Genomic DNA, 22,585 nt, shown 5'->3' on the forward strand with positions numbered 1-22,585 from the left:
AAGCAAAGTTCTGCTATCCTTGGTGATCTTCCAGGGTTAGAGCAATTTGTTTTTCATTTCGAATCACTGGTTATCATAAAGAAGTGCCGATTTAACACCTGCTGTGCACAAAGCCCTGTGGCAGATTGCAGGTCTGACAGACGCACGCTTGCTTTGGAGGCGTTCACACCTGGTTTTCAAGGTGTGGACTGTCTTATTTCCTAATCGATTATGAGCTCTTTGAACGCAGGGGCTCTGCCTTCTCGGCTGTATTTTTCTATCACATTGCAGATGTTCAATACATTTTTGTTGAATGAAGGAAAGGTAGTGAGAGAGGGGAGAAGGAAGGAAAAGAGGGAGGAATGGACACTAGTTGGAGAAGAAGCTGACAAACGAACATGTCATAGAAAAAAAAGGAAGCCTACAAAAAATTAGGTTTAAAAATTTTACCTCTAACTGGGTTTTATACTCCAAAATAGTTTTTAAAGTCATCTGTTGAAATAGCTTTGGCCATCGTGTAAATAATTGTTCCTATTTAAAAGATTGTTTAGGAAGATTTTTCTTTTTATAAAACTCAGCTCTGCTCATCAAACGCCAATGACCAAATTTCTTCCTATTTATTTATTACGGGAAAATATTAAAGTGGCTTAAGTATAATGTTTCCAGAATGAAAAAGTACTTATCAGTCATTCTGAGAAATGTATTGGCTGTGAAAAAAATGTACACTATGGTAAACAGTCAGTGATAGCTTTGCTATTTACAGATGACACACCTCTTACCGTTCAAGAATGAATAAAGCTCAAATTAATAAAAATTACAATTATTAGATATTAGAATTTTACTTACGAGTTTCATGTAGGGGTGAAGATAAAGAAAGCCATTGATGAAAGAGTAAATTGCTAGAATTTTAACAGAAAGCAAATTGGTTATCTGTATAAAACAAAACAAAACAAGAAACCTCTGCAATTCTATTTCTGGTAATTCATCCTAAAGAAATAATTAGGAGTTTGTACAAAGAGAGAGTTTGTAATATATCATCTGTTAATATAAACAAAAGAGGTTACTAAATCTATATATGATTGCATCCTTTATGAAAAAATTATACACACACACACACACACACACACATATTTTTCCTCTGCCAGTATACACACAGAGACAAGATTTTAGTTATAGTTACCTCTGAAAGAAGAGTTAGCCATGTTCAGAAAAAGTTTTGTTTTTCCTCTCTGCTTATCTCATTTTCTAATTTTTCTTTAGTGAATATATGCCATTTTTATATTAATAAAAAACTGTTTCAACAAGAAAAAAATGCTACCTTCTGACATGACTGGCAAGGTCTTTACTACCCACAAATGTGCTGGGCTTTTTTGAGGCTTTGATTGTTAAGATTAAAGAAACAAACTGGTGATGTATCAAAATAGTTGAGGTGGCTCTATGTGTTTTATAAAGACTAGTATGATTTTTTATGATAACAATAAAGAATTAGTTAAATATTTGTCATTTGTCACTTCAGAAATGTAGGATCTGCCCTGGCCAGTTTGGCTCAGCAGTTAGAGCGTCAGCCTGCGGTCCAGAGAGAACTTGGTTCGGTTCCCGCTAAGGGCACGTACCTCAGTTGCAGTTTGGCCCTGGCCCTGGTTGGGTCGTGCAGGTGGCAGCCACTCGATGTGTCCCTTTCACATCGATGTTTTTCTCTCTCTCTCGTCCTCTCTCTCCCTCCCACTCTATCTGAACAAAAAGTGGAAAAATGTCCTTGGGTGAGGATAAAAAAAAAATGTAGGATCTGAGTAAACCTAATAAAGTGTGAATCATATGTTTTTCATTTGAAATGAAGTCACTCTAAGTAAGAAATTTAAAGACCTTTGTTTTTATCAGCATTTGATATTTTTTCCTAGGCAAGACTCATTTGTGTTCATGTTCATCATCCGTTTTTGAAAACATTTTCACTGCATTTTAAATAATAAAACCACTTGCAATTAACATTTTGCTTATAAAAGTAACATCTTTGTAATGGGAAATTTGGAAAATCACTTCTAATTCTATTGCCTCAAAATAGGTAGTAATAACTTTTGTGCCTATCCATCAATTTGATAACCATCCTTATATTCAAAAACAGGAGGTTGGTGTTTAGGTATTTGAAAGCTCTGGAAGTGAGTGTGGCTGGCATGACTATACCTTTCTCGGTGGTCTGTGGCACTTGGAGATATTGGCAGAGAAGAGAATAATCCTGAACTACTGTTTATCCATATTAAAATGCAATTCTGCTGCTGTCTTCTACTTTGGATGTGATGAGAGCTTTCTGGGAAAAAAGATGAAAACCACATGACACCAGCAACCCATAAAAAAAAATACACTGACAGTCTTCTTCACTCTCATCTCCTCCAGGACAGATATCGGTGGATGGATTTATGCGCTACCTGAGTGCAGAGGAAAACGGAGTTGTGTCACCTGAGAAACTGGATTTGAATGAAGATATGTCTCAGCCCCTTTCTCACTATTTCATCAATTCCTCGCACAACACCTACCTCACAGGTACTGTTTATAACCCTTGGACAGTACTTCAGCCAGTCTCACCAAATTTCACCAACCCCTGCTTTCCTTGCCCATAAGTGAAGGTGCATTTTCTTTTGTTTCCTGTGAAATGCCAATGAGAACCGGGGTTCATGACCAGAGGTTCCAGATATACATAGTTATGTCCTGATGTCGGGAAACAATATCATTTCTTCACATGTATCTCTGAGTTTTCAAGTCTTCTAAAAGGGATCCATGTCTGGTATCACCAAACCAATGGAATTTTTATGTGACTGAACCCATTCTTCAGTGGACTTGAAGCCATTTGCAATCCTACCTAGTTCTCTGCATTTCCTTTGTCTACAGAAAATTTCTGAGGGCCTTAATAATTTTTGCACAAAGCAAATTGCCAATTTGCTCAAGGTGGAATGGGGTTTAAGAAAAACAGTTGACCTGTGAATGACAACCTATATTTTTTGTAAATATTATAATGAAGGAGCAAAAACAACATTGTTTCCTATTTTGATCCTAAAGTGAGTATTGCTCTTGTTTCAGTAGACTGTTACATCAAAAAATATTTAAAAATACATATATTCATATATAGTATCTCAACATAGTTTAAAATTAAAAATTTTAATAAATAAAGATTTTAATAAGCTGAAATGTTTTTATAATCAAAATATATATGCAGACTACTTTCTGTATAGCAGATCTGTAATCTCAAACATTGACAAAATTTGTAGAAAATCTACTGGTTGCCTGGCCAGTGTGATTCAGTGGTTGAGCATCAACCCATGCACTAAGAGGTCTCTGGTTTGATTCCTTATCAGGGCACATGCCCAAGTTGTGGTCCCAATCCCTGCAGGGGGTCATTTGAGAGGTGGCCAAACAATGTTCTGACTCCTAGATATTTCTCTCTCTCTCCCTCTCAAATCAATAAAGAAAAAAATATTGTTTTAAAAAGAAAAAAATATATATGGTTAATAAATAAGAAAAAAAAGTTTTTTAAAAAATCATGTCACTCTCCTGCTTCACACAATTCATTATACAAAGGAATATAAAATAGAGAGACCTGAAGACCCACAGGGCAACCTTAGTCTGGGGCTCATTTAGTATCCGTGCTTTGAAAATGTTCTCCGTGCCTTGGGGGAGGTTCTGATGTGCTCATGGCTCACTGCCCAGGGGTGTGAGATTTGCATGGCAGGTAGACCAGCAATACTATCTATATAATGACAAGGAAGACTCAGGCACTGGATATTCACGGCAGTGTCCAAGGGAGTCTCACAGATTCAGCCATCTGGCATCTAAGCAGTTCTTTCTTCTGAATTCCTTAAAGAGGCTTATTTCTCCTGGCTCAAATGCAATTTGTGTTGGTATCAAGCTTAGCACTGGCCTGGTATCTCTCACCCCATCACAAATTGTTTAGAATAGAAATGACGTAGATAGAAATGTGGCCTGGAGAGAGCCGGAATGGGCTATGTCAGGATGGTTCCGGGTAATCTGAGACCATCTCCGCAGGGTCCTGTAGTCTGAGTTCCACAGTCATCTGAACTGCAACTTGCATGATCTTTAGGAAAATTAGATGGGGCCCCAGGCTACCTGTGGTCTGTTTGGTTTCAAATGACATTTTCTACTAAGAGAGATTCATGTCATAAAACTAACCAAAGTCATGTTCTACTCATCCAAACCCTATTCTAGTCTCCTCTTGTTGCATTAGCAAATCACTCCAAAACTCGGTGACATAAACAGCCACCATTTATTTTTGAATCCATATTCTCTGTCAGGAATTCACACAGGGCAGGCACATGGGGGATGGCTTATCTCTGCTCCCTGGTGTCTTGGCCTCCACAGGGTCACACAAACACCCTGGATGCTGCAATCATCTGGAGGCTTCTGCGCCAATGTGTCTGGCAGGTAGGCTGGGGCCATGCAACAGCTGGGCTCAGTTAAGACTGCTGACCCAAGTGCCAGCAGGAGGCTTCACCATGTGGCATGGGCTTCCTCACAGCATGGCAGCCCGGCATACAGCTCCTACTTCCATGGAGGCTCACGGCTGCAAGGACAAACGTCCCAAAGAACAAGGAGGAACATCAATGCCCTTTTACCCTTAACCTGTGAAGTTCTGTACTGTCACTTCTTTATTATTAATACTATTATTATTATTATCATTATCATTATTTCTCTATTGATTTTAGGGAGAAAGGAAGGGAGAGGGAGAGAGAGATAGAAAGAGCAATGAGAGAGAACATCGGTTGGCCACCTCCTACATGCCCCCCACTGGGGATTGGGCCCATAACCTGGGCATGTGCCCTGACAGGGAATCGAACTGGCGACCCCTTGGTGCATGGGTTGATGCTCAACCACTGAGCCACACCGGCTGGCCAGGCTGTCGCAAGCCTACCCAGATTCAAAGGGAGGGGACAAGGACCAGAACTCAGGATCAGAGGAGTGTCAACAATCTTTTAGCCCTGTTTTAAAACCACTTCCTTTAAGAGAAAAGTGTCCACTTAGCCCACCTCAGTGGATTCAGTTTCTTAGGCCTACTTCAAAATGTGTGTCGCTTCCACTCAAGTTGGTAAGTCTTTAAAAAAGGGTTTTTCCCTTCTCAGGCGTTCTTAATCTTCTTTGGTATAGTTGACCTATCCGGCAGTCTTGTGAAACCTATGAACCATTCTAGTGTTCAATGTATAAATTAAAGTACATAAGATTAAAGAGAATATAAATTCTATTGAAATATTTTATCAGTTATTAATCTGTTGTAAAATATCTATTTTTATTAACAATTAAAATTAGCATAAATAATATGTTGTGATAGTTGCAACAATTAGATATGATATGAAAATATCTGTGATTTCTACTCGTGACAAAGTCACAGGTCCAGCTAGTACTACTGTGCTTTCTGACCTATATTCCTAACAGAAGCGAATGTTAAAGTCCACATAGAGGTTAAAATTAAAGATGTAATATTTTATTTTCATTTAAGTTTGAGGATGTCTATAAAACCTCAATGTAAAAGTGTTGAGCTTTGACTTGATTGGATCCTAAGAAATTACAATTTCAAAGACCTTGGTCCATAATGGAATCTTACATGTATTATATATTCATGATGACAAGAGTCTTAACAATACTTACATGTACATCCAGTTAAATTTTGGACACTGTATGTGGTTTCATCTACTTGGAGGTCATAATATGCAATAATTTTACCAATAGTCCTTTTAAGTCCCAAAGTGCTTTCAACTGATCTACTTAATATAGTTTTTCTATTATTTGTCATATAGTAAATAAGTCAGTGATACCAAAGTGATTGAATGATAAGCCAGCCTGGATATACGCTCTGTTCTTTATACTTTCTTTCGAAATTTATTAATTTTTCTCTTTCTGTGTATTCTAATGGATCTATGGTTTTCGGACTTTAGGTTTGCTCATTTAAACAAAGCTACTATTTTCCTTTTGGTGCTTAAATTGTTTTAGCTTTAATTAGTGGCAACATGTTTTGAGGCTGGTTTCTATGTCCTTTTGGCATCACACATTGATCTTTGAAAATGTCTTTGCTTTCTGGCACATAAAATCTTCCAGACTCACCTTGATCATTTCTGCAGAACACAGGGAAACAGACTTTCCCCCAGTGATCCCTGGTTCCTTTCAGTGAGAAAGAAATTGTATGAGTAACAGCAATTTGAACTCTGCCCTGCCTTATGAAACAATGTTTCTAGACCTTTTCCATGAACAAAACAAGATGAATATTTTATTTTATTCTTCTTGTTCCGGCACAAGTTCACATAAGTATTTCCACTCTTACCTCCCAATTTAAATTCTTGATTCCACAGCTATGCATTCTTTATCAGTCTTCACACCTAACAAATTATACATAATTACTCATTTGCTTTACTGACAACACAATAATCGTTCTAAAAAATTGTTCAAGATTAATACAAACAAACTATAGAATACTGTTCAAATTTTTCTCCACAGTTCATTTTTTAAAACTGCATTTCACTAAGAATTTTCAGTCCAATTAATTTCTCCCAGAATCATTGATTTGCCCTCCCTCTGAGCAGCTTGGTAAGCACAGATTTTGACTCCATTTGTTAGTTTGTTCAGGGTGTTAGCATACTGATGTCCAGCAGTTCTCAAAGTGAGTAACTCTCAGCTACTAGGAAGGAGTCCAGTCCTTTTTTGATGAAGAAAGAACTCAAATAGTTTGGTCCAGTGGTTTTATATCACTACTATCTGATTCATTTATATGATTTCTGACAAGTAAACCAATTTTCTCTCTAATTATTCAATTTCTAGTAGTATTGAATTCATATTTTCAAATATTTAATTTTTATAAAGATGTTACCGATAGTAAACGATGTTCTGATCTTTAAGGTTTTTTAAAAAAGTGTCTTGCTCACTTTTCTGAGCTATATATTATTATACCAAAGTTTACATTATAAAGATCCACATTCTAACAATATTACCTTGTCCCAGAATCAAAGTCTTTTCTTTTTCTGCAGAAGAATTAAAGAAAATTCCATATAATTAGCCAAATACAGTTACATATAAATACTAATATAGGCTCTTGAGGATTTCCCTCATATCCTCTTTTGACTTTTAAGTAAAATCTGGTTTTACTTTACATAATAGCATTAGTATTTTTGTTTTAATTATAGATAAATCTAATGTAGAACTCATATTTGTCAGAAACCTTTAGGTAAATGTAAACATTCATGATACAGAAATGTAAACTTCCCAAGGCCAATTAGAAATATTATGAAATAAAAATATAGCCAATGTATGTATAACACAACAGGATCCAATTAAATGTTAAAATCAATACTAAGAAAATAAGTTAGATTTTTATACTCTAGAGACACTTCCAGAACAAGCAGAAATTTTTTCTATAGAAACATTATTTTACATAACAGGTGTTTGGTAGTAAAAGGGGAGTTTTCTTATTCAAATAAATATATGTACCCCCATGTTCATAGCAGCACTATTTACAATAGCTAAGATCTGGAAACAGCCCAAGTGTCCATCAGTAGACGAATGGATAAAAAAGCAGTGGTACATATACACAATGGAGTACTATGCAGCTGTAAGAAAGAAAGATCTCTTATCCTTTGAGATGACATGGAGGGACCTGGAAAGTATTATCCTAAGTGAAATACGCCAAGCAGAAAAAGACAAATACCACATGATTTCACTTACATACGGAATATAATGAATATAACAGTCTGAGGAATATGGTAGACCCAGAGACATGGAAGTAGGGCACAGACTGACATCCCTCAGAAGAGGGGGTGGGGGGGTAGGAAGAGATAGGTCACAGAACTTATATGCATGTATGCATAACCAATGGACATGGACAACAAAGTCAGGGACAGGGATAGGGGGGTGGGGGTGGGGAGGAGAGTGTCAATGGGGTAAAAAAGGAGAAACATCTGTAACAAAAAAAAAATTAAGAAAAAAATTGTTTTAATAAAAATCAATAAAGAAAAAAATTGGAAAATGCTATGTACAAATAAGATTAGCATCTACTGCAGTATGTTTTCAATACAGGAATAAAGGTTTGGAGGTTCAAATCATTAAGGTTACGACCAATCTACTCTCCCTATCACCACCCTACTTATTTTCTTGGAGCATTTTAGGAACTGGTGTTCCTGAGAAATGACAGTCTGAATTCAAACAAGGAGACTATTGATATTTAGAATGTTTTCTTATGAGCATTCAAATGGACTGCAAAAATTAAATCTACTCTATGAAAACTAATCAATTTAACAATGCATTATTATTATTATGTCTATTTCTCTACTCATTATTGCCCCTTTGTCAACTATTAAGACACCCAGGAGGAAAACTAAATTGGACAGTTGAGAGCAATTTTGCACAGAACAAGTTGATTTTTAATTATGATGGTCATTTTCTAGGGTTTGGATAGTCTTTGGCAGTGCATCAAATAGTGATTATGTTTTAAATTATTGTTTTTTCTTGAGAAATCTACCCTTATGATTCAAACCAAAATTCTCTCTGGATAGAACAGTATGCTCTCATTTCAACGTGTAGTTTTTCAGTTCTTCATAAATCTTCCCACGTTCCAAACCATTCAGGAGATAATGGCTATGTAGACAACAGCAAGGCAAAGTGGTATAACTGCATAATTAACATCCTTATTCAACTTAAAAAGAAAAACATAACTTCAGGTTTTAAGTATTCCTCTTATGAATTACATTATCTGATTGGATCTATCAAATAATTATTCAACTTCTCTCTCTCAATATATGTTCTTAGCTGCAGAAAAATTCTAGAAATGACTCGAGGCATAGTTTACCCTTCTCTGTCTTCCACTGACAACCCTTCTTTCAATTTCTTCACTCATTTTGCCTTCAGCATATGCAAACTGTTATAACTTATTTTTGGTTTAAAGCACACACAGACCTATGAAGGCTGGGTGATAGAATGGAAAGAAGATGAACTGAGCAAATAAATAGACCAAGTTTAACTTGCCTGTAAGTTAATGACATGCTTAACTCTTCTTAGCCTTAGATTCTTCCTTTGTAAAATGAAGATTTATTGAAACAGCCAGGGTATTTTGGGTTGCAAGTAATAGGATACTATTACTTTTTAAAATTTTATTTTTCAAGTACAGTTTGCATTCTCTATTCTTTTGTATTAGTTTCGGGTGTTCAGCATAGTGGTTAGACAATCATAAACTTTACAAAGTGCTTCCTCTGATATTTCCGGCACCCACCTGGCACCATACATAGTTATTACAATATCATTGACTGTATTCCCTGTGCTGTACTTTACATCCCCTTGACTATTTTGTACCAATTCATACTTCTTAATCCCTTCACCTTTTTCACCTGTCCTCCCAACCCCTCTCCTCTAACAAAAATCAGTCTGTTCTCTGTATCTATACATCTGTTTCCATTTTGTTTGTTCATTTATTTTGTTCCTTGTATTCCACATATCAGTGAAATCATATGGCATCTGCCTTTGTCTGACTGACTTATTTAGGTTACTTTATCCTCATTTAGGATCATTTTAATGGCTTAAATATTAGGGAATTTATTACCTCACACAACAGGAAGTCCAGGAGTGGGGTGGCTGACCTTAGTTTAAATCAGGGATTTATTAACATTATGGGAGGCCCAGATGCTTTCCATCTTTTGGCTCCCTTATGATTTCAAGATGACAGTGCACCCTGAACATCTCTTCCCTATGAAATAAGGTCCACATGTGGCACAGGGAAAGTCCCTGTCCTGTGAGCCTTTGTAAGAATGGAGGCCCCAACTCCACCTAGCAGACTTTCCTTTATGTCCTAGATATAGCCTGGAGTTACACCACACAGCAATGCTCACATGAACCACTAACATGGGCCTCAAAACTGCTGTGACTGGCTGAGAAGAATTAAGATTTACCCCAGGGCAGAGGAGGGGAACCCAAAGCACATCAGAACCTAAAAGTAAAATTCTGTTGGTAAGGAGAAGGGAAGAAGAGAAAGGGCCACCAGAAGTGTAAGACTGGGTGAGTTTAAACGCCCTGACACATAAGAAGCTTCTCCTTTATTTGTTCTTGCCTCCCTACCTAGATGGCGAAGGTAAGGAGTATGCCACATGTCATTTTTTATCCCCAGTATCTTGTCTCCAACAGAGAATGTGTTTGGGAATATGCACAGACCCTGATAATTAGTAGGGCATATGCTTAATGTTGTTTTCCCACTTGCTTACCTAAGGCATCTCATAGCAGTTGGATCTATGTACAAGAGAGTCTCATGGTCTCACTGAGGCCAACAGGCAGACACCAGAGAACAGATCAGACCAAACAGATCCCCCTAGAGACAGTCAAGGTGAACAACACCTGCTCTGTATTTTGGACAATTCTCTCAAGTGTAGGTGTGGGATTACAGGATGAGGCAAACGTGATTTGTGAGAACACAAAACACAGGCTTTATTCTTGCATCATTAGTTATTAATTACTGTATTCTTTTCCATATGAACAACTCTAAACCTACTTTTGCCCCACCCTGAATGGCTCACACTGCTTTGAAAGCAAAAAGAAATAGTCTCCATTTGCATTTATTAAAGGAGACAATGTTTATATTAAAGAAGGTCACTTAATTAACAAATGCATCACATTCTAGAATATTCTTACATGGGAGATTGATAAGAAGACAATAAATAATGTTAAATATAAATACAGACAACTAGTCATCACCCTCTGTGAGATGAGAAATTCCTCAGCAGCCTGTGTTAATAAAGGGATTGTTATTTTCAATTTTCTGGTCTCTTCCATCTGTGGATGCCTTGGGTAATCTGAGACAAAGCTCAAGGGGATATAGCCAAGCTGCCCAAAGTGAATGCAGTCAAGTGAGAAGTTGCAGAGCTATGACTTGGGGCAGTATTAGGGATTCATCTGAGATGGAGTTTCAGCTCCCAGGTTCCATCATGGGCTTGGAATGTACTGCAGGGGGTGCTCACAGCCAGGCAGAGATGGTGTCAGATACTGGTTTCAGAAATAACAAGGGTTGAGTGAGTCATGACATATTATTAATCCCAACCCCCAGCAGTCCCTTGGCCCCAGAAGCTATATTTATTGGACCTAATCAAATGGAAATATAATGGGGCATGGGATATAAGAATGAGGAGACAGGAACTTTAGCAAACAAAAATAAACGCTTTGGACAGAAAAGAAGAGAATAAAGGAGAATATTAATATATATATTTAGAAAAAAAAATCTCCATAAATGAAGGAAAACATATAAGGAACCCAGTACATATTCCAAGGAAGAGGACAATTATGGAAATATGTAGGTTTTCTCAAAATATGTTTTTGTTGGGAGACTAGCATTTCGAAAAAGATTATTCATTGTAAGAATGGACAAGTCTACTTTGGAAGGATTCTGTCGGGTTTAGATGTTGGACAATAATCACAACACACACCTCCCATTCTTTAGGTGGTTGTTTTTGTTTGTTTGTTTAGTTCTTCAGATTCTTTCACCTCACAAACAGGACCCTATGCCTTATTATGTCTTTTATTTTATTTTTTATTTATTTTTGTTACAGATGTTTCTCCTTTTTTACCCCATTGGCACCCCCCCACCCCGCCCTGTCCCCAGCTTTGTTGTCCATGTCCATTGGTTATGCGTACATGCATATAAGTTCTGTGGTCTATCTCTTCCTACCTCCCCACCCCCTCTTCTGAGGGATGTCAGTCTGTGCCCTACTTCCATGTCTCTGGGTCTACCGTATTCCTCAAACTGTTATGTTCATTATATTCTGTATATAAGTGAGATCATGTGGTATGTCTTTTTCTGTTTGGCTTATTTCACAGGATAATGTTTTCAAACGATAACTGATCAACATTTTAAAACTACATTAAATTCCTTCTATTTGTTCTTTGAATGATTAAAAGAAATTGCAAGTAAATCCAAACAAATGTTCCTAGAGTGCTCTTTCCAAAGTAGCCTCCCTTAAGTTTAACATGTAAATGACTGTCTTTTCCAATTCACTTCCACTATCCCTTTCCCTTTATGCAGCGAAGACTTTTATTACAACAAACTGAGGCAATTATAAATGGCAAATTGATTATCTAGCACCAGGAAATTTCTAGATTATTTGGTCAGCATCTCTGCTTTTGCAAACACATTTGTGTGTTTAAAATGCCCCATTTTTCACTGTTGTCTGGGTCCACACACAATACTGTGGTGATGGCTAAGGGGTGGTGGTGCAGGGACTGGATGGAGGTAGGCAAAATGGGGGATTGTAGGGGACATCTGCAATAGTGTCAATAATAAAAAAATTTAAATTAAAAAAAAAAAAAGATAAAAAGGCCTATTTTTCCAGTGGAGCAAAGTGATTATGCAAACCCTAACCACCCTTTCGTGCATTTACTAAGGCTCTGTGGAATCAAGAATATCATCCTTTTGTTATGCTGATGATCGGGTGTTGTGACATCCATTTCCTTTGTTCCCTGTCTCCACCAGTCAGATCTTGTCCATTTCAGCATCATTTTGACAGTTTTTATCACTATGTCATCATTTTAAAAGATGGTGGGAGCTTATAGAGTATAAATCAGAGAAAATCTTTAATGTGGAAAACCAACGACTTCTATTTGTGTGTTGATGGTGGGCTTGTCTTGAAAGTTATTATTAATATTAAAAAGTAATTTATTAAGAAATGAATGCCTTCCATTGACTGCTTAGGTGAAATAGGAATGGTTTGGCTTCCACTATTCTCAGGTGCCTTGATTATTACAATTCTCATCACATCACAGGAGTATTTCAGTTTTGTTCACAAAGGTTTTTAATTCGGATGAAATTTATGATTTCTCTTCCTTTGTTGCTTGTGCTGTTGGTCTCTTATCTACAAAACTATTGCCTAATCCAGGTCATAAATATTTATCCCTGTGTTTTCTTTTAAGAGTTTGTAGTTTCTAAAAACACATTTAGTAGCTTAATCCATCTTGATTTTTTTGTATATGATGTGAGATAGGGGTCTAACTTTATTATTTTACATGTGGCTAACCAGTTGTCACAGCACCATTTAAAAAATAATTCATTCTGCAATGTATTGTCTTGGCACCCTGTTGAAAGTCAACTGACCATGAACATGGGGGTTATTTCTGGACTCTCAATTCTATTGTTATTGGTGTGGAGCTCTCCATGTCCGCACCTGTTGCTGGGGCATGTGGGAAATAATGTGATGTCATGAGGAAAATAGTTTTCTGAGACTCGTGTGGGAATGAGGGCATTCATTTGCATGGAGTTAAATCCCTGAGTTTCCAAGTTCCATTTCCCTTCATCCTGCCAAGGAAGGAGTCCAGCTACGCCTTTGGTGGGGCTAGAATTAAAGCTGTTGCCCAAAGTTCCCATTTCATATTTGCTCAGTCTGATCCAGCATCAGGCTAGCTTATAGCTTGTGTTCCCAGTTGCAGTCCCTCAGTCCACTGTGTGTGGGGTTCGCATGGCCATGGGTCATGCAGCTATACAGGGAACACGGGTAGGACTAATGCCAGAGAAACAAGAGAGCCCCAAGAGCCAAGAGCTCCAAAAGAGAGAATTTCTTTGTCTGGGGGATTATGTATTCCCAAATATCCACAGACTTGCAGTGGTCTCACTCCTACTAGTCGATGAGCTCTGTTTCCAGGTTTGACTGGCAGCAAGCACCTTCCCCACATCACCCACTACTGTGCATGCATCCATCTCCCCTTTGTGGGACCCCTTACCCCAGTGATCTGTAGGGAACGGGCCCATGATTCCCCGGGAAGTAGAAAGTTGCAGCTTCCTGGTGAAGCTGCCCTGATGGCCATGCTTATAATATCTGGCCTCCCTTTTGTTCCTGTCCTGTTACTAATAACTAGCTAATTACAACAGAATCACTATCCCAGTGTCCCCTATGTCTATCCTTATGCCAGTACACTGTCTTGATTACTATAGCTTCGTAGTTAAGTTTTGAAATTGGGAAGTGTGAGCCCTCCAACTTCATTATTTTTTAAGATTGTTTTGGCTATTCTGGGTCTTTTACCTTTTTATGTTAATTTTAGGATCAACCTGTCAGTTTGCACCAAAAAGCCAGCTAGAATTTTGATAAAATAGTCAACAGAAATTTCAGGCAAAAGAGTTTTATTCATATATGGCTTGGAGGGAGACTTAGCCTTCAGAATAGACCAGAAGTACTTTCTAAAGAAGAAGGGGAGGTCAGAGGATTTAAGAGCAGTGGCACAGCCCTGGCCAGTTTGGCTCAGCAGTTAGAGCATCAGCCTGCGGTCCAGAGAGACTGGAGTTCTGTTCCTGCTAAGGGTGTGTACCTCGGTTGCGGTTTGTCCCCGGCCCTGGTTGGGTCATGCGGGTAGAAACCACTCGATGTGTCCCTTTCACGTCAATGTTTCTCTCTCTCACTCTCCCTCCCACTCTATCTGAACAAAGTATCAAAAAATGTCCTCGGTGAGGATAAAATAAAATAAAAAATAAAGAGCAGTGGCACAGAGAGCTGAGCTTTAAGGGGATTGGTTGGAGCAAACATCAAAACTGAGTATGTGCAAGCAGAATGGAGATTAGTCAGGCTATAGGTAATCTTCAGTTTCTGCTGACTCATGGTCAGCAGGTAGAGGAATGAGATATGACGAAGGTTGAATTTATAAGACATGGTCAGCAGGGGTTAGGTCATAAGGCATGGTCTTTAGGGGATAGTCACAAGGCATGGGCCAATGGCTCAGCTTCCATTTAAGTCTGCAAAATAAACTGATAAAACAAGTTTTTTGATTAAATGGACAATACAAGAAATGCAGTTCCTCACATAAACAGTCACAATTCAAACTGCAAAACTGCTTAGTCACTCAAGCAAGACCAGAGATCAAATTGCAGAAATATCTAGATGCTTGGTCATAAAATTATCATATCAGAATCCTCAGAATTGAACTTTAGGTAAATTTGGGGAGTAGTACTATTGTTACTGGAGAAATGCATGGATGGTCTTTCTCTGTTGCTAGTAGGAATAGGGTTCTTGGGATACTGCTGGAATATGCATTTCTGGAGCCCCCCACAGACGGATAAATGTGGTAGGAAGCTTTATTTGCATGGAGTTACATCTCTGCATTTCCAAAGTCCCATTTCCCTTAATTCAGTCCTGGAAGATGTGCAGATGGGGATTCAGGAGAACTAGTGTCCAAAGATTCCATTCCATGGTAGAAGTGGGTCTGGTTTTGCATCAGGCTAGTTGCAGTCCATTAGCTACTCCATGCACTCCATGTGGGCCAATGCAGGGAAGCCAAGAGAACACACCCTTGCAACAAGAGTCTTAAGTGTTCCCAAAACAAAAGAGCAAAAAAGCAATTTCCTTTGTGTAGGAGTTTAAATATCTCAAATCTACCCGTGCTTGCAATGGCCATGACTACTCTGGGCAATGACCTGTTTCCAGGTGTGACTGACAGGCAAGTACCTTTTCTATGTCACTGTCACTTTACTGGGCATGTGGCTGTTTTCCCCTGGTCAACCCCTTCTGTGGGGAATAGACATGGGAAGTATAAAACTTCAGCTTCCTGGCAAAGCTACGTAAATGACTATAATATTTGACCTCCCCTTGCTCCTTTCCAGTTAATTAATAACTAGGTTAAATTACAATGGTATGAATATCTTAACAATATTGTCTTCCAATCCGTGAACATGGGATATCTTTTTATATATTGAGGTTGTCTTTAATTTTTTAAAACAATATTTTGAATTATTTGAGTATAAGTTTTTCACTTTGTCAAATTTAAATTTATTCCTGTAAAAGATCACTTTTTGAAAAGAGAATGTTTAGCTTTTCTAAGCATTTGTGCCTTGGACAAACATGACTGGGGGCTAACTTATATAATAAAATAACCTGTCAACTGTACTCCGTCATTGAAAGGCAGTCAGAATTACATTGAAGTTATAACCCTGGACCTTCCATTTACCAGCTTTAGAAAGTTGGGTAAATGAATTTTTCTATGCCATTTTCATTATCAGGAAATAAATTTGTTTTTTAGAGGAATAATACCAAGAAACTTTAGTGAAAATTAAATGTAGTAATACATGTAGGGTTCAAAGAACTATAATTGGCACATGGTAAGCAGTTAATAAAAATGAGTTATTACTATTGTTACTATGCTTTCTTTCTTATATTCTCTCTTCCTAAAACCACTCCTAGGGAGTCACAAATGCATTTATGATCATCCCACTACCCTTTGGTATGGTGAAAAAAGAAAGACTGAGAACAGCTACTTAATTTCTTAAACGTTTTGTTTTCTCATTGTCCAAACTCTCATCTAGGAAACCACCAGTGTCTTCCTTGCTTCATAAGGTTCTGGGTTCATTTTGTTCGTGTTTTGTAGCTGGCCAGCTGGCTGGAAACTCCTCCGTCGAGATGTATCGTCAAGTGCTCCTGTCTGGCTGTCGCTGTGTGGAGTTGGACTGCTGGAAAGGACGGACCGCAGAGGAAGAACCAGTCATCACCCATGGGTTCACCATGACGACCGAAATATCCTTTAAGGTAGAGTGGATGAATATTGCTAAGATAGGCAACTGGGGAGGTAAAGCCTCCTAACGTAGGAAGTCCCAGCGGTTACAGTTGAGTCCTTAGGCCATTAATCACCTTTCCCATTTCAGAGGCTAATGTTTAACAGCTTATTCGTGAGCAATTGGCATCAGGTGAATTGATTCTTACCAAATCTAAACAAACTGTTTTATGAAAGGAAATGCCAATTTATTTGTCTATTTGGCACTCTTATTTTTTTATTTTCTTGCATTTTATCATTGTGAAATGTAACATAAAAAATACACGCAACTTATTTACACAGTTTAATGAATGGATATGAAGTTTGCACCAATGTAACTACCACCCAAATTAAGAATTAGGAACTTACTGGCACCCCAGAAACACCTATGTACTCATTTCAATCAGAATGGCCTCCTTACCCCAGAGAAGACCATCTTCTCAACCGCTTCAGTGATCATCCCTTTGCTTTTTCCGTAGAGTTGCACTAGTTTATGTACAACCCTAAATAATGTGATCTCAGCAGTTTTTAAACTTGATAGAAGTGGACTCATACTCTCGTATGCATTATTTTTGCTTCTGGCTTCTTTCATTTCATCATTGGGAGATTCGCCAATATTACTGCATGTGTCTCTGGCTTGTTTGCTTTCTAGATGATGATGATATTAGTGAATACAATTAACTATCATATAATAGTTCATGCTGTGATGCTAGAATGGAATATTACCTATTACATCCCAGCTTGTGGCACATTGATACCTGGAGGGTCAAAGACCCCTAAGAACACACCTATAGTCAAACTTGGTTTTATTGGCTTACACGACAAGGGAGCACATGTCCTGGGGAACTGTGGTACCTGAGTAAAAGTGTGTTAAAGAGTACTTACACGATTCGAGCATGTGTTTGGTGATTGGAGGGGGTGGGTTCAAGGAAGCGGGGTTTTTCTATGGGTTGGGTGCTGTCGGGAAGCAGAAATCACTTATGATGGGGTATTTTAATAAATCCTCTCTAGTAGGCAGGACTAAAGCTGTAATTTATAAGAAGCATCAACCATTTTTATTAGCCAGGAATGGTCATCTTTCTTCTCTTTCCATTTATGGCTCCATCCTATACCATAAAGAGCCCCACGTTCATGCATTTGGACACCCAAGCCAAAATATACAAGTTCTGTTCATATTCCCTGCAAAGAGCCATCCTCAGGGGCATAGGGCCATTTGGGTGGGGATTTCTGGGGTCCTAAGTACCTAGAGAGTCATCTAGAAAGGGGATATGTGGGCTTTACATGTTTTCTTGGTTGACTCAGGTTTCTTACCTTTTTGGAAGGGAATTAGCAGAGACAGGCCAGAGGGCCAACCTCTGGAGCACAGGTCCGATGGTATGAGCCCCATCATACTGTGTTCTCAGAGCAGAACTGACTCTGGGTCACTAACTGATGCCCTAAGTAACCAAAAAAACAGAACCCAAGTATCTGGGTAACCAGGTAGAGTGGGGACAGGGCCTTTGAAAATGGGGAGGTCAGCATGTTGAGAGGCCAGAATGTTGGATGAATTAGATGTTAATGTCACCAAGACTGGAGAAAAGCTTTGGATGAAGAAGAAGATGATGACGACATTGAGCCTCTTGCCAAAGTCTTTGCTGAATGAGAGGAGTTGAATGGATGACGAAGGTGAGGAAGTGGTAAAAGCTGGCTTTGCTGCTTCATGAGAACTGGGTTTTGTTTTGTTTTAAGATAAAATTGAGAAATGATGATTCAGAAGTAGCATTGGAAGCAACAAATTTCCAGTCTAGGGTTTTTAGGCCTGGGGCATTTGTGATGTGATAAAATAAACAGCTATCACTTCAGAGAGCAGCGAAAATGATAAAAGATTTTTAAGGTACAGCCAGGTTTTAGTTGAGGTAAATGGATGTCCTGATCAAAGGTACTAAGTTTGATAGTAATCAAAATGTGTTCAGAAGTAGTATCACTGGTACCTTAAAATTTAGTTAGTATGTTGTGTCTAGGAAATCTCACTTTTCATGATTTCTTAAACTTAAGCTATAATACAATAATTAGAGAAAAATAGCACCCTTCACTAAATAGTACAACAAAGTTTAATATGAGGTTATGTTCATTCTGATCAAAATCTTCAAAAGTTGTATCTGCTCCTCAAACTGAGCACTCAGGTCTTTTTTTCTTTCCCTTTAATGGAAAACCAGTGGTGTTTTGTTTCCCTTTCATAGTCTCCCACTCTCCCACCTCCTGCCATTGTCCTTTGTCAGACTTCTCAGATACCAACCCTACTCTGGTTGGACTCTGTGAGAAAAAGTGGAGAACAGATGACCCTGCTGGGCAGGGTGAGTGCAATTTGGGCTCATCTGTCTGTTGATGGATGGAGATGATCCTGATGGAACCATTACTGAGCTAAGGGACTGAGGGCCTGCACACTGACCCACTGCCAGGAGGGCCTGCCCACCCCTTGGCCACTGCCCCCTTATGTGAGTTCATTTTCTTGTTAAGGAAATTGTATTTTCTTAAAGATGCATAATCCTCAGGGTTCTTTGGATTCCTTATAAGGCATATTTATCTTATGTGGAGCATTGACTTTTTGGCCTCGGCCATGAAGTCAGCTTAGAGTGACTCTCCTTGTACACTCAACTGTACAAGTGGTTCTTCAGCCTCATCTGTGATCTCAGAGCCATGGGCTGAGTGGATGTCTCTCCCGAGCTCCAGCTTCTCAACCACTTCCACCCACTTGCTGGCAGACTTAGAGACTAAAAGATTAAATCAAGCCCAGAATATTCTTTCTCTCCCTCCCTGCTGGAGTTGGCGGTATGGGGTGGCCAAAGAGAACAGCAGACCGGTCTCCCCTGATGGCTGGTTTGTCCAGCCGTTCCTCCTACTGATGTGCACTGGCAAGTTAGCTCATTCTAGCAGAGATATTGGTGGTGGGCAAGGATGAGTGTGGGGTGCTGAAATGCCAACCTGTTTTGTGGACAAATAAACAGAGCAGGAATTCTCTGCATCAGGGCTAGGGCTAGGGCTAGGGTGAGGCAAGTGGGCACCTGGAATGTCAAATTTAAGCAGGTGCTTACCTTCAGCATCATGAAAATACAGAGCCCACACCTGAGAATGAGTCTCTTTAAATTCCGCATTTAGACGCCTCACTCGCCTTACCCTGGTCCCAGCCCAGCTCTGTGTGATTATCAGTATGTGGTCTGCTTTTCCAGAAACTACTTTTCACAGTGACTTTGTAAGAAAGGGTAAGAAGAGAAATGGGGGACAGGGCCCTCATGATCCACAGCCCCCCGCCCCTTACCATTTCCCTCTCACTCACTCAGCTACAACTTCACTGGCCTCCTTCCTGATCCTCGATCATGGTAGGCAGGTCCCACCCCACAGCCTCTCTCCAAGGCCCCTACTCAGTGGGGCTCCTGGGACTACCTAATACTGCACCCAGCCCTCAGGCCCACTCCCTAACACTTCTTTACTTTTTCTGCTTATCAACTGGCCTTTATCACCTTCTACCACTCTGCTTAATTGACTTAATTATTATCTTCCTTGTTTATTGTTTGTCTCCTTCTACCAGCGTGTAAGCTCCACAAACACAGAGATCTTTGTTTTGTTCCCTGATCTGTCCCATGCACTTTGGAGGGGGAAAAAAAAAACACAACTTTTTATTTACTAGGTACTCAATACATGTGTTTTTTAAAATGAATTTTCCCATCCCAAAGAAAAAAGACAAATTACGGCATAACTTTCATTGTTAATCTTTCTTGCCTCTGTTTGTCAGATAAATGAACTTTGTCTTTCCCCTTTTTCACATGTGAAATCCCAAGTATAATATATTGGAGGGTAGTGAAAAGATTCTCCCAGTGTTAGCCAGTGTGGTCTGCCCTGTACATTGGACCTGCCTTCACAGTCTAGTTAGACTATGTAACCACAGCATGTTTTATAGCAACAAAATAAACTGATTGTAGAAGTTGGTCCTTTTTATGTCACACAGTTTATCTGCTCTCAGCCTGTGTAATCAGGAAAGCTTCTGGACGATAGACCCACAAAGCGGAAGTTCCTATTAGCAGTTGCCTACTATTTATTATATGGGCCAAAATAAAAGGTTATGTTCTGGGAAAGGGGACAGGCTATAATTTACCCTCTTTCTGGAGTGCTTTTTATTTTGCACTATGGATGTATTTATTATTTAGCCCATACATCTGCCCTTCTGTTTCTTTGCCTCATTGCCTTAGCCTTTCTGATGGTTATGACAGTAATTTGACACTTGGTCTCTCCGGTCTCTCTGCTCCCTCTCGGTCTCCGTCCCCCCACACAGGACACCCACCCACCCCATCCCCAAGTTGCTTCTTTTTCTTGCCACTCAGGCAGCTACTTTGTAACTAGCAATTGTACAAGATGGAAAACTGGGCAATGTGATAACATATATGATGAAAATATATTAAATCTGAGTATGAGGTTAAATGGAGCATTTCTGAAAATAAAGCTTCATTCTCTGAGAGAAATAATAATTTAGGATGCAATTTAACTGCTACATAAATGCCCACATAAAATGGATATCAAATACACCCTGCTGTTGCCTGTCAAGGATAAAGGATTTCAAGGGCAGTTTTTCCCACTGGAGGTTAGTAATTGAGCCATATGGTTTATAGATTATTGAATCCAGTGTTAGCAGTCTCTGAAAACCGGTTTTGGCTTAGTGAGGAGCATTCGTGCAGTGAGGTCTTCACATTCTGGTCTCCACTGATGGGAGCTCATGTGAAAGAATGAACTTTAAACCTGTACCATTTTCCTTACCCTGAGTGAGCTCATGCACTATGCAGAGTATCTCAAAGGCACAGAATCACGTACCCCCAACAATGGAACGGCTGGAGTTTCCAGGTGCTCCCAGTTAAAATGATTAGATGAAATTCAGTAAATGTTTTTTTTGGCTTTAAAGATTCAAAAAGGTTTCCTAAGCTGGTGGCTAAAGTTGTGGCTGAGTCGGGGAGAGATGGACAGAGGGCGAAGGAAGAGGATGGGGAGGAAATCAAGAAAACACTGTGAAAGTTCAGAGCGCAGCCCTGGCACCAGGCTCAGCGCCAGCTCCCCTGTTCACTGGAGAAGCACCTTGCCAGTCCGAGCCTCTGTCTGTTGAGCAACGTAGAGATGAGGATAGTGCTGACCTCCTAGGGCTGTCGTCAGCCGTCAAGGATGCTACTTCCCGTGCGGACACTGCTCAGAACAGTGTGGCCACAGCGAGTGCTCTGTACCTGTTAGCTACTGGTATTATCATTGAAATGTAAGAAGTCACACTTTAGCTTTCCTTCTACAGGTATAATGGTTGTGGTACTATTTCTGCAAGGAGTTAAGTCAGGGTGAGGACGGAGGTTGAATTAAGTCATTTGTAAGGCTGCCGTGATAGAGGCTCTGGGTGCCCTCCACACACAACGCCTGACACCCAACCCATCTCTAGCAAGAGATCAGAAGCCCAAAATATGGGGCAAATTAAACACAACTCAGCCTTGGTTAGGCACCCCGTGGGAGCTGAGAAGGGTGTGGCAGGTGAGCTTGGAAGATACATTGCAAACACGAGTCCTAAGTCAAGTGCACAAGACCAGGAAAAGGGAGAAGTAGGAGACACAGGTAGGAAGGTCTAGGAAGCCCAGGTCCCAGCTGCTGTTCAGGCCACACCTGCATCTCTGTTGTGGGGAGACAGAACCTGACCCAGGGAGCTAGGAAGACAAAGAGGCATGAATTCCCTGCACGTCTGAGGGCAGGCCCAGAAAGACACACACACTTCACTGGCCAAGGATGAAAAAAGAGGCTCTTGGCCTGGGGCAAAACACCCACTTTCTAAGGGAGAGGGTGCAGGGTTCTCACTCACCTTCGAACCTGACTCTTATTGGGGTGAGTCTCCAGTCAAGCTTCATTATTAGCAGCTGCTGGAGCAGTTCTCAACCAGCCCAAGACAATAATCATCGGAAAGTTGTCAAAGTCTAATTACACTTTCACTTACATTTACATTTGAAAGACTTTTTTTTTTTTCAGTGTAAGACCCAATTTCCTTGAATGGAAATCTCAGCCCTGAAAATGTTCCAGTTAACCAGGCTATTGCACA

The 22,585-nt window shown here is 39.5% G+C and overlaps 1 protein-coding gene across 1 annotated transcript in view; it reads left to right on the forward strand.

Moving 5' to 3' along the window:
- Positions 1 to 22,585, forward strand: part of PLCB1 (phospholipase C beta 1) — a 699,430-nt gene that overhangs the window by 518,777 nt on the left and 158,068 nt on the right. The window contains exons 12-13 of the mRNA XM_036244472.1: positions 2,368 to 2,514; positions 16,336 to 16,493. Coding sequence (XP_036100365.1) covers positions 2,368 to 2,514; positions 16,336 to 16,493 — 305 coding nt within the window. The remainder of the gene's footprint in view (positions 1 to 2,367; positions 2,515 to 16,335; positions 16,494 to 22,585) is intronic.

The sequence above is a fragment of the Molossus molossus genome, unplaced genomic scaffold (assembly GCF_014108415.1).
Source record: "Molossus molossus isolate mMolMol1 unplaced genomic scaffold, mMolMol1.p scaffold_m16_p_6, whole genome shotgun sequence".
Lineage (NCBI taxonomy): Eukaryota > Metazoa > Chordata > Mammalia > Chiroptera > Molossidae > Molossus > Molossus molossus.